The following is a 13,043-nucleotide window of genomic DNA, read 5'->3' as shown; positions in this document are numbered from 1 at the left end:
ACTCCTTGTAGACAGGTCCAAATGACCTGAAATTTATACCTATAGAAAGCTTAGATAAAGGGCTACAACTTTGGTAAAGATTATAGAATCCAGAAAATGCAATTTACTAAGTCAAATTGCTTGCACAAATTGAGATATCAAAACTGTCCAGAACCATTGCAACTCAGAATTTGACCATATGAGTAGTAGTCACTCATTTAGCCATAACTCACTGTAAACAAGTCCAAATGACCTCAAATTTATATCAATGGAAAGCTTAGACATAGAGCTACAACTCTTATAAAGACACCAAAGCCCAGAAATGACTAGAACCAAGTCAATTTACTTGCCCAAATTAGGATACCAAATCTGTTAGAATTGAGTTTGACCTAAAAATGACTTAACTTTGCATAAAAAATGCAATCTGTCCAGCTTTAGTAAATTGACCATATCTTGGTCTATGCAATTCAGAATGACATGAAATCAGTGGCAAAAATTCAATAAGACATAGACATATAAAATTACTTCTTTGACCAGAATCTAAAAACTAAGAAAAATAGGACATCTAGCTAGATCAATCTAGCATACCAAAATTGAAAATTTGATATTATCATGCAATAAGTTTTAGAAATAAAATTGGCAATAAATGCCAACTTGTGAGAATTGTAAAATGTACTATATTAGCAACATATTGAAATGCAAATTGTGGCATATTGATACTAGAATCAACCTATCCATGATACATAAAAAGGTCAACATTTTTGTTGACCAGTGAAAGGCATAATGACCTATAAACCCTAAAAATAAAGAATTAAATATTTAAGCTTGTAAATGCCCTAGTCTTACCTAGTTGACTACTTTGGATAGGTTGGCATGCCAATAGGGTTCTGACAGCTGTACTGTAAATGACTTTACTCCACACTGTGATTTTTAATAGTCTATGGCTATACAAATTATGCTATTAGGCTATGCTTATTGCCTGATTTATTATATGGCTTCTTAGCCATACTGTTTGCACATCGGGAGGTACTTTGTGATCGATGGTGTGACGGCCAGAGGTACTAGGTACCCAGTGCTATTTTATCTAGTCTGGTCAGTTGTATAGGCTACACGGGCAGTCAATTAAAATATCATTTAATTTAGGCAGTTAAATTAAGTTAAGTATAATGAAATTTCAGTACAATTAAATTAAGTATTGAATGAAATGAGTAAAAGAGATTAGCTATAGAAATATAATAAAAATATAATTTGTAGAACCGTAGAGACTTAAAATACAATACAGTTAGAATAATTTGTATACTAGGTATTATTACTGAAAGGTTATGAACTCAGCACTTCCAAATAGAAACAAACTAGTATATAAGATAGTTAATACTAAAAATACCATACCAAATTAAATTGATTCATAAATATCCAAATTATGATTTATTTCTTTCTTTATTTATATATATTATTTCATTGGTGTATTATTGCACTATTAAGCAGAAATGCTTAGCGCGATGGAATTGTTTCCTCGTGCAGGTACTGAAGGTAAAACCAGTAGACAGTTGACTGAGATTTTTGAAGTCCAGATCTGCAGAAGTATCAGAAGAGTTCAAGGTTGTCACCTCCTCAGTAATGCATGTAGATAGGGCTCACATTAAGCATATAATGTATTTTGTATATTTTAATTATTTCTTATGTTGTAATTCAAATTAAGAAATTACATTGAGTAAGTTTGTGATGTAATTAATTTGTATAATATGTAGACTGTGAATTTATATAATTAGTTGACAAATTATGTTACTTAAAGGAATTGAACATTTTGATGTATGAGTTAATTCTGAAAATGAAAGAGATTGAAATTATGAATATGGAGAATATATGGTATTTACCACATTAGTAGACTTTAATTAATAATGTTAGTGCCTAAACCATTTTTGAAATATATATAAAAAAAAAACTGAAATGAAATAAGATGAGATCAGGTGCTTCGGCACTCTGTGTGGTATGCCTTCCTCGACTACACTATAAACAGATGAAGAGTGTTACATAATATACATACCATCTGAATATAATGTAATAGAAAAACAGCTTGACCACAGATGATAGGATTTTCTTATAATAATCTTCAAAATCAATATGAAGAAATAAATTTATTAATTTCTCATTATTAATTAGCTGCAAAGGACATCATGAACAATTTTTTTATTATTTAGGAAAAATAATTATTTTATACAGATAGATTAACTGGTCAACTTTTAAATAAAATTTAAAATTATACCACTTGAATGAGACCCTTATGCAAAAATTATATTCAAACTTACAAAATCTGTTGCTTTCTTATGTTGTTTAATTGATATCAATTTTTAATGTTTGTGTGTGTTGAAAGAACTGAATATTTGTATTGTAATATTAAAAAATTAAAGAGATTTCTTCTCTTTTAACTGAAGAACAAACAATGACAGCAAATTCAATCTCCTTGATTGATATTTAAATTATTGAAAATTAAGCAGTCAAAACTCTGAAAGCCACATTCTACAACACAAACAGTCTTTTTTATATTCAATTGGGAAGCACTTCATCTCTAGAGTCTTCAATTTTTTGTTTTTTTTTTTTTTTTTAAGTTGACCTTATATTATTCAGCAAGAAATCATTATTCCATACAAATGAAATTTATAATCAAGATATTTTGAATTAAGTCCTAAATTTTATCATCTTCAAACTGTAAGATATTAAATTTGAGTTCTAATTCAAGTCAATTGTATTAAAAAATTACCTCCTACAGGAATCTTGAAACTGAAAAGAAAAACAAAAGGAATCAAATAAATAAAATTAACTTTTTAAGGGAAACTTGAATTTCAGAAATTAAGAAAAGTCCATAAAAATCCAATTCATACTTCACTGAATGAAAAAAATTACATCCTCGAGATTTGGAGGGGAAATGCAGATTCATGAATTTCACACCTTAAAGGGACTAGCTGGAGTTTCTCTAGGTTACCAAGTCCCTCTAATACATGCCTCTGACAGTTCTCAGCGGCCATGACACCAGCTGAGTAAGCTCCATGGACAGAACCCTGGTGCTCCATGCTAACGGCTTCCCCTCCAAAGAAAAGATTTCCCAAGGGTGCACGAAGCCTCTCATAGACATCTTCTGGCTTTCCGACCACATCGTATGCATAACAACCAAGTGAGTTTGGATCTGTTCCCCATCGCGATACGAGATATCGAACCTACTCCAGCACACCAACCAAATGGCAAGTCATGAAGTTGATATAAAGCATCAAAACTAGTTTGTTTAAAATCCAGAACAAATGATTTGCAGAAAAATGCATGTCATAGGCACTGCATAAAGAAATAAAGGACGACTTTAAAAATCATCTATTCTATATCCAGATGAACTACACCTACACAATTCCCTTTTTACAGCATAGTACCCAACAACACACGATAGGTTCACTGATACGCCATCACTTTTATTACTTAAAAGCTACATATTTCAAGTGGATAGCCTCAAGTAGATATAGCATATGAATTCTCTTGAAACTAAATCATAAAAGAGCGGAAAAAAATGACTTACAGGCTCTGTTGCATCAGGAAACATTTTCTTCAGCTGTAACATCACAAAATTTGCAGAAGACTCGTCAGATAGCTTCTCAAGATCACATGCAAACCTACCAGCGGCCATATAGACAAGTACAGGATGGCCAGTTGCCTTGTGAAGATTGAGAAAATAACCACAAGCATAAGATGTGGGTGCAACAATGCCCAAGAATTCCACATTTGGCCAAAATACTTTATCAAATTGTAATGCAACCTTATTTTCACTGCCAACACCAATATCTGAAATTGAAGCAACCTTCCATTCTGGCAACTTGGGTTCAAACTGAATTAAATTGGCTTTAAGAATCCCAAGTGGTACTGTAACTATAGCAGCATCAGCTATAAAGTTCCTTCCGCCCTCAACTACGACCATTGCCTTATTAGGCCCATAGCATATTTTTGTAACTCTACGTATCAAGATTCAGAAAAGAATGAAACATTATTATTTGTATAAACAATTGCAAGCACATGGAAGCGAGAGAAAATCAAGTGACAGCCATATATCCATGAATTCATAAAAATAAATAAATAAATCCCACGCAAAATTTACATGCAATTACTCAAGCCTTTTCATTATAACATTTTTTTTTAAATAGTTACAATATAAGTTTCTCGATAATTGTCTCCACATCCATTTACATACTAAAAATTTCAATTCTCAAGTTCTGAAACTAATGTTACTGGGACAATTCAGAAAGCATTCATGTAAATGATGCATGGACATGGGTGTATCTCTGTCTGTCATCCCATTTGTCCACTGCTTACCCACACAAGCAGCCCAACAAACAAAACCAGGAAAGCAGTTCAGACAATATTTGGTTTATAAAATTATCTTACATGTGCTTCTTCACATATTAAATCACAAGCATACCTCAATGTGCCGAAGAAATTATAAACAAGCAATTGCTTTGAAAAAATTTTGGGTTGAGTTAGAAAGTGAAAACATCACCTCTCGAAATCGGCAGGTCTTATCCAATCTGAATAAAAAAAATTCAAGACAATTTTTGCTCTTGATGTGTTGCAAAACAACATACTAAACCACTTGGTCAAATAAGCATTAATACTAAACAACTTACTCTAGTTCTAAGCTGCTAGAGAAATGTACAACCTCATTTTAAAATTCCACAGTTAATTTGAGCAATTGTCCTTTAGAATAAAGAATTAGGCATCAGGACTCACACCCAATACTAAAATAGAGACCACATGACTTCACACAAGATATGAACCAGAATCTATAGTTACAATGGAGGAAAAAATAAAAGATATGAAAGCAACATGTGAAGAAGGAAGCTTACACGTATCATCATAATAAAACTCCTACCCTCTGCCTTCCTTTATTTTTTTTTCATTTCCTTTTACACAGATCATTTCTAAATGTCGAGTCACAATGCAACTGAAATCGTTACTGAAATAAGAGCCATACCTGTGATTCAAGCGTATGTCAATGTCTTTTGCAAGAGCCTTTATTATAGGATCATAACCTTGTACCATAAGTCCATGACCACCAGAAAGAACATGCTCCTGTTCCACAAGGAACAATCTTAACTATGTAACTATGCGTCAAGGCAAATCCGAAGTGACCTAACCTAGAAAAGCTTCATATTGAAGCTCAATTTCTCAAAAAGGTAAAAAATCCATAAATCTACATTAAGCAAACATTACAATTTCCAGCGTCTAAAATTTTCATTTCACTTCTTATATTTTAATGACATAAAATTTACGGTTGAGATAATAACAAGAACTTAAATTATGTTAGAAAAGCCTTGGAGGTTTTTTTTTTCTTGGTACATTGATTGAACTACACAACTAGAATGAGTGCTCTCCTTTGCCATACCCCTTGCCACCTAATTCCAGCAAAATTAAAGCCGAGATCCCTTGATGAAAATTTCAAGCCTATAACACTGGGGTGTCCCCATAGAGACAGTCAAGGAAATTCTTTAATGTATAAATAATTCCAAAACTTAACCGATTTTTTTGCCATGCCTTCTAGAATTGTAGGCTTAATTTTACACAAAATCACTAAAGTAATAAATAAATTAAAGCAAAGATAATTTCAATTTGTAGCATAAAAATCAGTAAACTTTAACTTGTATTTCAATAAGAACACTGTCGTTAGATTTTGGTGGAATTTCAAAAGAATTTCTAACGTGTTAGCTAAGTAAACCTTTTAAATCTAACTTTATAATTACAGATGGATTATAGACCTTCTTAATATAAAGCATCTGACCAGATCTCTATATCTAGAAATGGTGCCCTTATTGAAATACATAATAAAGTTGAGTGATTTTATGGTGTAAATTAAAGTGAAGTTCCAACATTGAAATTTAATGATAAGTTAGGTGATCATATGAGAAGTTATCCCAAATTTGTAGAGAATTCCAAAAAGGAAAACAGTAGAACTGGAACAGTTCATTTTTATTTTATTTCTCAGGAAATGCTCTGGACATTTCTCAGTTATTTTCAAGTTTGATCCAAGGTGGACCCTTTGATTTTATGGTCTATTATCGAAACAGGTGCTACCAATGTTATGGTAAATTGAATACGGAAATTCAAAAACTTCACTAGCCTGATCCCATGTTTTCAGCGATATCATATCTGCATCTACTGCAAACCAAGCTTCCATTCTACATATGTACCATTGCAACACTTCACATGCAAGTCCTTCTTGCCTGCAATACCAGAAGTCACGTAAGCAAAACTGAAGAATCCCATACTTGAAAGCAGATTTCAGAAACTTGTGTAGCAAAATTTCTTCGTTTCCTGTACCTTAATTCTGGATGCCTATCTAACACAAACTCAATTGCTTGGAGAATCGACATGTCATATGCGTGTTCATCTCTTACTCTCTCTGTCTAAAGGAATCAACATAAGAACTTTGCTCGCTGATCGCAACTGAGCAGAATTTATGACTAAATTTCCATCCCATAATTTAACATAAAATAGATACCTCTTTGAGAATCTTCTTGAATATATCTCCAACTTCTTTGACCAGCCTTTGTGGAACTTGATGTCCATCCATATCAAAAAGAGTATAACTGACTCACCAAAACAAGTTCAAACTAAATAAATAAGAAAATACTATAACCAAATACAAATGATATATATTTGATCCAAGCAGCAACATATCCAAGTTCTACTTGATCAATTAATGATTAATGATTCCATCTAAAAGAGTTTATTCATATCCTATTCATTTTTCCTCATTTCATGGAAGCAACAACATTGCATAATTGGGCCATTGCATTTAAGACTTGAGCTGAAAAAACTATTAAACTGCAAAAATAATTGTGGAAGTCCATTTTATACATAGATTCTCACATGTATTATAGGAAATACAGACATAAAAGCAGTAAATAAATTACCTTTCTAGATCATGGTCATACAATACTGAGTCATCACCACTTGTCCTGTATAGTGTGAGCCCCAAAGAGCGTATGAATGGAGCCAAAGGATTCTCATTGCAGACGCCATGTAGCCTGAATGGCAACCATAGTACATGTTGCGTTATACTTCATCGACGGAAGAGTTACTTCACAATGGTAAGCAGTAAGGCATCTATTAAATATTATAAACAACAAAAAAATGAAGGCAAACCCAGTGAACAGGAATTACAAGCAAGGGAAAAAGAAAGAAAGAAAAAAAGGCTTAAAGATTCAACATGAAACACAAACAAGAAATAGGAATCCTTTCTTAATCTGCATGATAAATCCATTAGGCTTCCAAGGCACAAGTGATTGTCACAATGAGGTCCCTTGTAAAATTTGGAAATAATGGATACCAACTGTTCCTCTGTCAGCTTAGTTGAATAAATTATTTTCTGAATAAGGTTGCAAGAGTTTATATAAGACTTAAGAGAATCCATCACAAATGAATATACTTTTGTTAATGATAGTGCTTATCTTCTATCCGCATTGAGGAAATATAGTGATCGAATAAATCTCCAATAAATAAAGAAATCAATGAAATCGAAGTAGGAATTTTGGGGATTAACTTGCCGAAATGAGTGAAGCTGCACAGACTTTGTTGACATATAGTAGAAATATTCACTTCATCATGGCATCATTAAAATGGATTATGTGGGTCAAAAAGGAACTCATCACAGAGCACAATTCAGTTAACAAATTTATTAATTTCCTGTATATAATGCATCAAGAAGTTAATATTGGATTCCTTTAGGCAACCATAAATGTGCACATTTCGGTACAGGTAAAGGTTATCCAGCCAACCATTGAATTTCAAATTTATCACTAATTTCAATATTGGGAAATTCATGCATCGACATATCCAAATAAGCACAGGAAACAAAAGCTATTTACAAAATTTATTAATGTTTATTAATAGTCCTCGACTTGGATCATAGTTAACTAGCAGTTTAAGGCAGGAAATCTTATTTGTGGCACAATTACTCCCTCTTATATGCAAACCACTAGAACTACACTTGTCACTTGTGCACTTGAGAAGAACACTTGATACATCTAGCACATCGGTCAAAAGCAGACCATGCTAAAGCATCCAAGAAAAGCACTCAAAAAGGGAAACAAAGAAGACCATGTAATATTTGAGGAAATATGTTGTCAAACTTAATATACAACCACTCAATATAGCAGATCCTATTACGAATCAGATGCATTAAGGTGATTCTGAAATAGTATAAGAATTTGGGGGGGGAAAAAGAACTACAACAAATATAATTGTATTCATGGGCAGATATGAAACCCATTGAGGATAAGTTGGGAGAAGATCATTTGAGAATACCTAATAGATAGGAGATGCGCCACTGCTAATATCTGATTGAATTTAAGCAGTAGGAAGTAGGAACCAAGAAGATGCATAAAAAAATGACAAGAAAAATATAGACAAAATTTTGTTTTCGCTTTACCGTAGCTCCCAATCCAGTTGGCCCAAAACAGAATAGAATGGAGAAAAGGATCCATTAACCTATCTAAAGTTCTAAACTCAATCAAGACTAAGATTAAGTTGAGATTAGAGAAAAAATTGACAAGAACAATATAGACAAAATTTTGTTTTCGCTTTACGGTAGCTCCCAATCCAGTTGGCCCAAAACAGAATAGAATGGAGAAAAGGATCCATTAACCTATCGAAAGTTCTAAACTCAATCAAGACTAAGATTAAGTTGAGATTAAAGAAAATCATACTCCTCCATGACCTTTCAAAACATATAACCCTTTGATATTATCATAGATCCAAAACAATCCAAAACGATTAAGCAACCCCTAAAAAATTTTTGATGATTTAGTTCAAGTTTACAAAAAATAACAGAGGATCAAGACCCAAGATTTCAAATAAGCTCCTTGCTCTTTTTCCTCTCTCTTCATGGCATCTGGTGCATATATTATTTCCAATGGTATGAAGCAACAAATGCAAATAGAAAAGTGCAGGTTTATGAGACTTTGGCCAACAAGAGATCAAATAAATGGGGGTATGAAAAAAAATACGAGTATGCTAACTTAACACATCATAAAGGAATTGTTCTTTTGTATGCATAAACTCAATCATAAGCAAGGGATGCAGTGAAATTGAGAGAGAAAGAGAGAGAAAGGAGGGGGTAAGAAGGGAGATGTTACCATGATGCTCCCAAATCCACTGGATAACCAAATGAATAGTCAGTATGAATACGGCCACCAAGTCTATCCCGTGACTCTAGCAAGATTACCTTAAGAAAAAACAACAATTTGTCATTAATTCATGCAGATGTACGCATGCACATGTGTATATTTGGATGCTGACACACACGTAAAACATCCTCATCCACAACTTGCATATTATTTACATGCTACACTAAGCTGACCTTGAAAGATGCATCATGGAGGATTCGTGCAGCAGCAAGCCCGGAAATACCACCACCAATCACAATGACAGTAGGTATTGAACTGTTTTTCCTCTCAATGTGTGAAGCAAAAGTGCCTAGTCACCAAGGTCAAACAAACCAGCAAAGATTCAGCACTTCCAAACTGAAATAAATGTGCTTTAACAAAAACAGAAAACGAAGAGAGAGTCGGTTTTGCTTATGTAAGACAACAGTAAAATTTATCCAGCTCTTAACTCTGAAAATTTACTTTTCCCCAGGTATGAGTATTAATTGTGAGAATATATGTCCGAAATTTGAAGTTGACAGCATTTCAAAATTTTCAGTTTTCACATATTCTTTTAATGTTTCCCAGTAGCATATTCTTACCTCAAACAGGTGTTTTATTTTAAAGAGTTGAAGCAACCATGATCCAAACTAAATTTCCCTATTCTTTTTTTTTTTTAACTAACCAATTAGCCATAGATAAACTCAACTCAATTAGCCATAGATAGTCGTAGAAAAATATTAACAAGCATTCATCTTTCTCAGCGTAGTATACCAGAATTAATGGAAGATAGATCAAGACGACAAATCAAAAACATATCAACATAGCCATGAGACGCAACTATTGGAACATTCTTTAAGGCCATGTCTGGAAATTTTTTAAGGTAAGATACCATTTTTAAATTAACATTTAACTTGTTCGAGAGCAGTGTTTTTTTTTAGGAAAGTTCAAGTTAAAATCTTCAAAATCCTACTTATTCAACTCTTATTAAGGTTTTGATGTCTACCTCTAATTGCCTTATCTCATTTTAAAAAAAAATTCCATACACTATTCTCAAAGAGACTATAAGAGATCTAATAGAGTATATAACCACAAGCACACTTAACTGTTTGAATCCTACATAATTCTCAAACTACAAGAAATATGGTAAATAATAAAGGTTGCTATTCAATAAATGGACCCAATGGGCAGCTTGGCTTGTGATTGGATTGGGAGAAACGTTATTTGCTCTGCTACTGCTAGTACAAGACAAACAATAGACAAAATAAAAATATAAAAAAATATAAAAAAAAACCAAAAGGGGCCAGCATCCACTGTATCAGATATTAAAAAAAAAAAAAAACTCAACATTCAAATTTACACAATGATTCACTGTTCCCCAATTCTATTTCCTGTTAGAACTAGTCCGCTAAGGTTAAAAAAAGAAAATAAAAGAAAGGCAAGAAAAAAAATGAACAAGGAGCCTGGAAGAATGGCATACTAACCGTCGAGCAACAGATTGTGTAGAGACGAGATGTTTGCATCCATTTGATAGAGAGAGAGAGAGAGAGAGAGAGAGAGAGAGAGAGAGAGAAGATGCAGAGAAATTGAAATCGATTAAAAAGGAACAGAAGAAGAAATTGCTTGCTTGCTTGCTTGATCGATTGATTGATTGATAGCGTTGATGTGGGTGTGACGATGAAAATTGGGAAGATTGAAATTGAAATTAAGGGTGTATAGGAATCAAGAAATTAGAAATTAACTGGAAAGAATGGTAGAGAATAAAGATTAAAAGGCCGGCAATGAAGCGGCTGAGATTGGAAGAAGAACGAAGCTTATCAAACCAGTTCATAATAATTTTTGGTGTTAATGAACAATAATTTTGAAATCGAAGCGTTGAGCTCGATCCACGGTTGCATAGATTATGCAGAGCAGCAAAATTCCTGCCTCTCTTTCTCGCACTTTCCGAGAAAGCTATAGAATAGCACAAGCTCCCAGTCCCAGCAACTTCATCTCCGTCTGTCATTAATAGGTAAAATCTTTCATGGACAGGACTGGACACGGGAGGGCTACTTTCGGTATTTCATAGTACAAAGCCGTGATCCCGTGAACTTTTTTTTTGCCTTAAGGTCCACGTGGAATATCCGGTTTCTTGGGCAAAGTCTAGTATCTTTGATGAGGAAATTCGGGACAGATTCTCATAATATAATTTTATTATTATAATATATATTTATTTATAATCAAATCAATTGATAAATTTATGGGTGGATTAATTATAGTTTATGAATAAGCTCAATTATATATTAATATTATTTAATTGTAAGATAATTAAATTAGAAATAACATAATTATAAAATTATTAGTATAATTAATTTATATAATTATATATGATTTATAATTTAATTAAAAGTGTTAATATATTTATTAATTTAATTATCATAATTAATTGAACCTATCATTAAATAAAGTTTTTAAATAATTAATAAATTATAAAATATAATTAATAATTTGGCTAACCAAATTTAATAAATAAAAAATTAAGCTCTCAAGTATAACAAATAAATTTAATATAAGTTAAATTTATGAATTTTGATATATAATTAAGCTCATAAACTTAATAAACAAATTAAAGACAAAATAAAATCACTATAAATGAGGTTGATAGGTTAAAAAAAATTAAGCTTGTTTATTTCAAAAAAATAACTTAAATATGAAATTTATTTTATAAAAAATATTTTCTATAAAAATATTTTATATATATTTATATTATTTATGTATAAATATTTTCATATTTTTATTTTAACTTATTTATTAAGTATTTCAAAATTTAATAAATATAAAAAATATTTTCCCCAACAAAAACGTTAATATCATTTTAAATATTACTAAAAGCGCTATTTAGTTGTTTTATTTAAATATGTTAAATTTAGTTTTGAATTAAGTTCTAATATCAACTTTCTTAATATATTTAAGAATATTATGAAAATCAGGTCTTCAAAGCTCAGTTGATTTACATTTAAATAGATTCGATTATAATTTAATTTTTTATTTAAATTAAATTAAAATTGGATCAATTAAATTAAAATTAAAATTAGATTAATTAAACTGAAATTAAACATAAATTAAGGAATCTACGATCTGATTATGGTCGCTGAATCTTTAATCAAATTCATCGGTTTTGAAATCGAAATCCAAACCAACAGGCCTAATGGTCAACTCAACGCCTAGAGGATGTGGATGTCCATTGAATGGCACGAAAAGGCCAAAGCCACCCATCGGCCATTGCGCAAAAAAAGAAAAAGCAAAGCCAAATCTACCACGACGAGGTTTTAGGTGGGCCCCACTTTATACGTTTTTCCAAAACAGCCCTTGGACCTTGGTCGATGCCATAGCCAGTTGCCTAATTTCAGGTGCCGACAAAAACGACTGAAAAAGAATATGCCATTGCCAGTTGCCAGACCACAGAATTCTGTAGCCGTCACAACTGTAACTCCAATCTGATTGAATACTGCCGTTTCAACTATTATTGAAAAAAAAATATATATATATATATATATATTATTTTAAATATTATTTTTTAAATTTAAAAAAATTATTAATTAAATTATATTTAAATTTATTTAATTTAAATTTAAATAATTAATTAAATTATTTTATATATCAAAATAATTAATTAATTAATTTAATATTATAATTCAATCACTTATATATTATTTTTTATTTTATATTTTTTTAATATAAAATTTTTAATATTATTTTAAATTAAATAAGAAAATAGTGATACTGGCTCCATAAGAAGTGGTGACAGAATCAACTGGCTCCTCTTGATTATTGAATAAAAAAAAATTGATAGTGGATTGATTGATTATAAAGAAGTTGAGTCACACTCACACGGCACAACATCTTTAG

General features: G+C 31.6%; 1 protein-coding gene across 1 annotated transcript; it reads right to left on the bottom strand.

Annotated features, from left to right (window-relative positions):
* Positions 1-2,784: 2,784 nt before the first annotated feature.
* Positions 2,785-11,165, bottom strand: LOC110638926 (probable polyamine oxidase 4). Its single transcript, XM_021789666.2, has 10 exons — positions 10,640-11,165; positions 9,371-9,486; positions 9,147-9,235; positions 6,924-7,037; positions 6,509-6,596; positions 6,328-6,413; positions 6,128-6,230; positions 4,985-5,082; positions 3,539-3,968; positions 2,785-3,191 (listed from the first exon to the last, which is right to left on the bottom strand). Exons 1-10 carry the CDS (start codon positions 10,680-10,682, stop codon positions 2,877-2,879), a joined length of 1,482 nt encoding a protein of 493 aa, XP_021645358.2. The 5' UTR covers positions 10,683-11,165; the 3' UTR covers positions 2,785-2,876.
* Positions 11,166-13,043: the final 1,878 nt, after the last annotated feature.

The sequence above is a fragment of the Hevea brasiliensis genome, chromosome 9 (assembly GCF_030052815.1).
Source record: "Hevea brasiliensis isolate MT/VB/25A 57/8 chromosome 9, ASM3005281v1, whole genome shotgun sequence".
Lineage (NCBI taxonomy): Eukaryota > Viridiplantae > Streptophyta > Magnoliopsida > Malpighiales > Euphorbiaceae > Hevea > Hevea brasiliensis.
The sequence above is the reverse complement of the archived record's forward strand: the minus strand, read 5'-3'. Positions and strand labels throughout refer to the sequence as shown.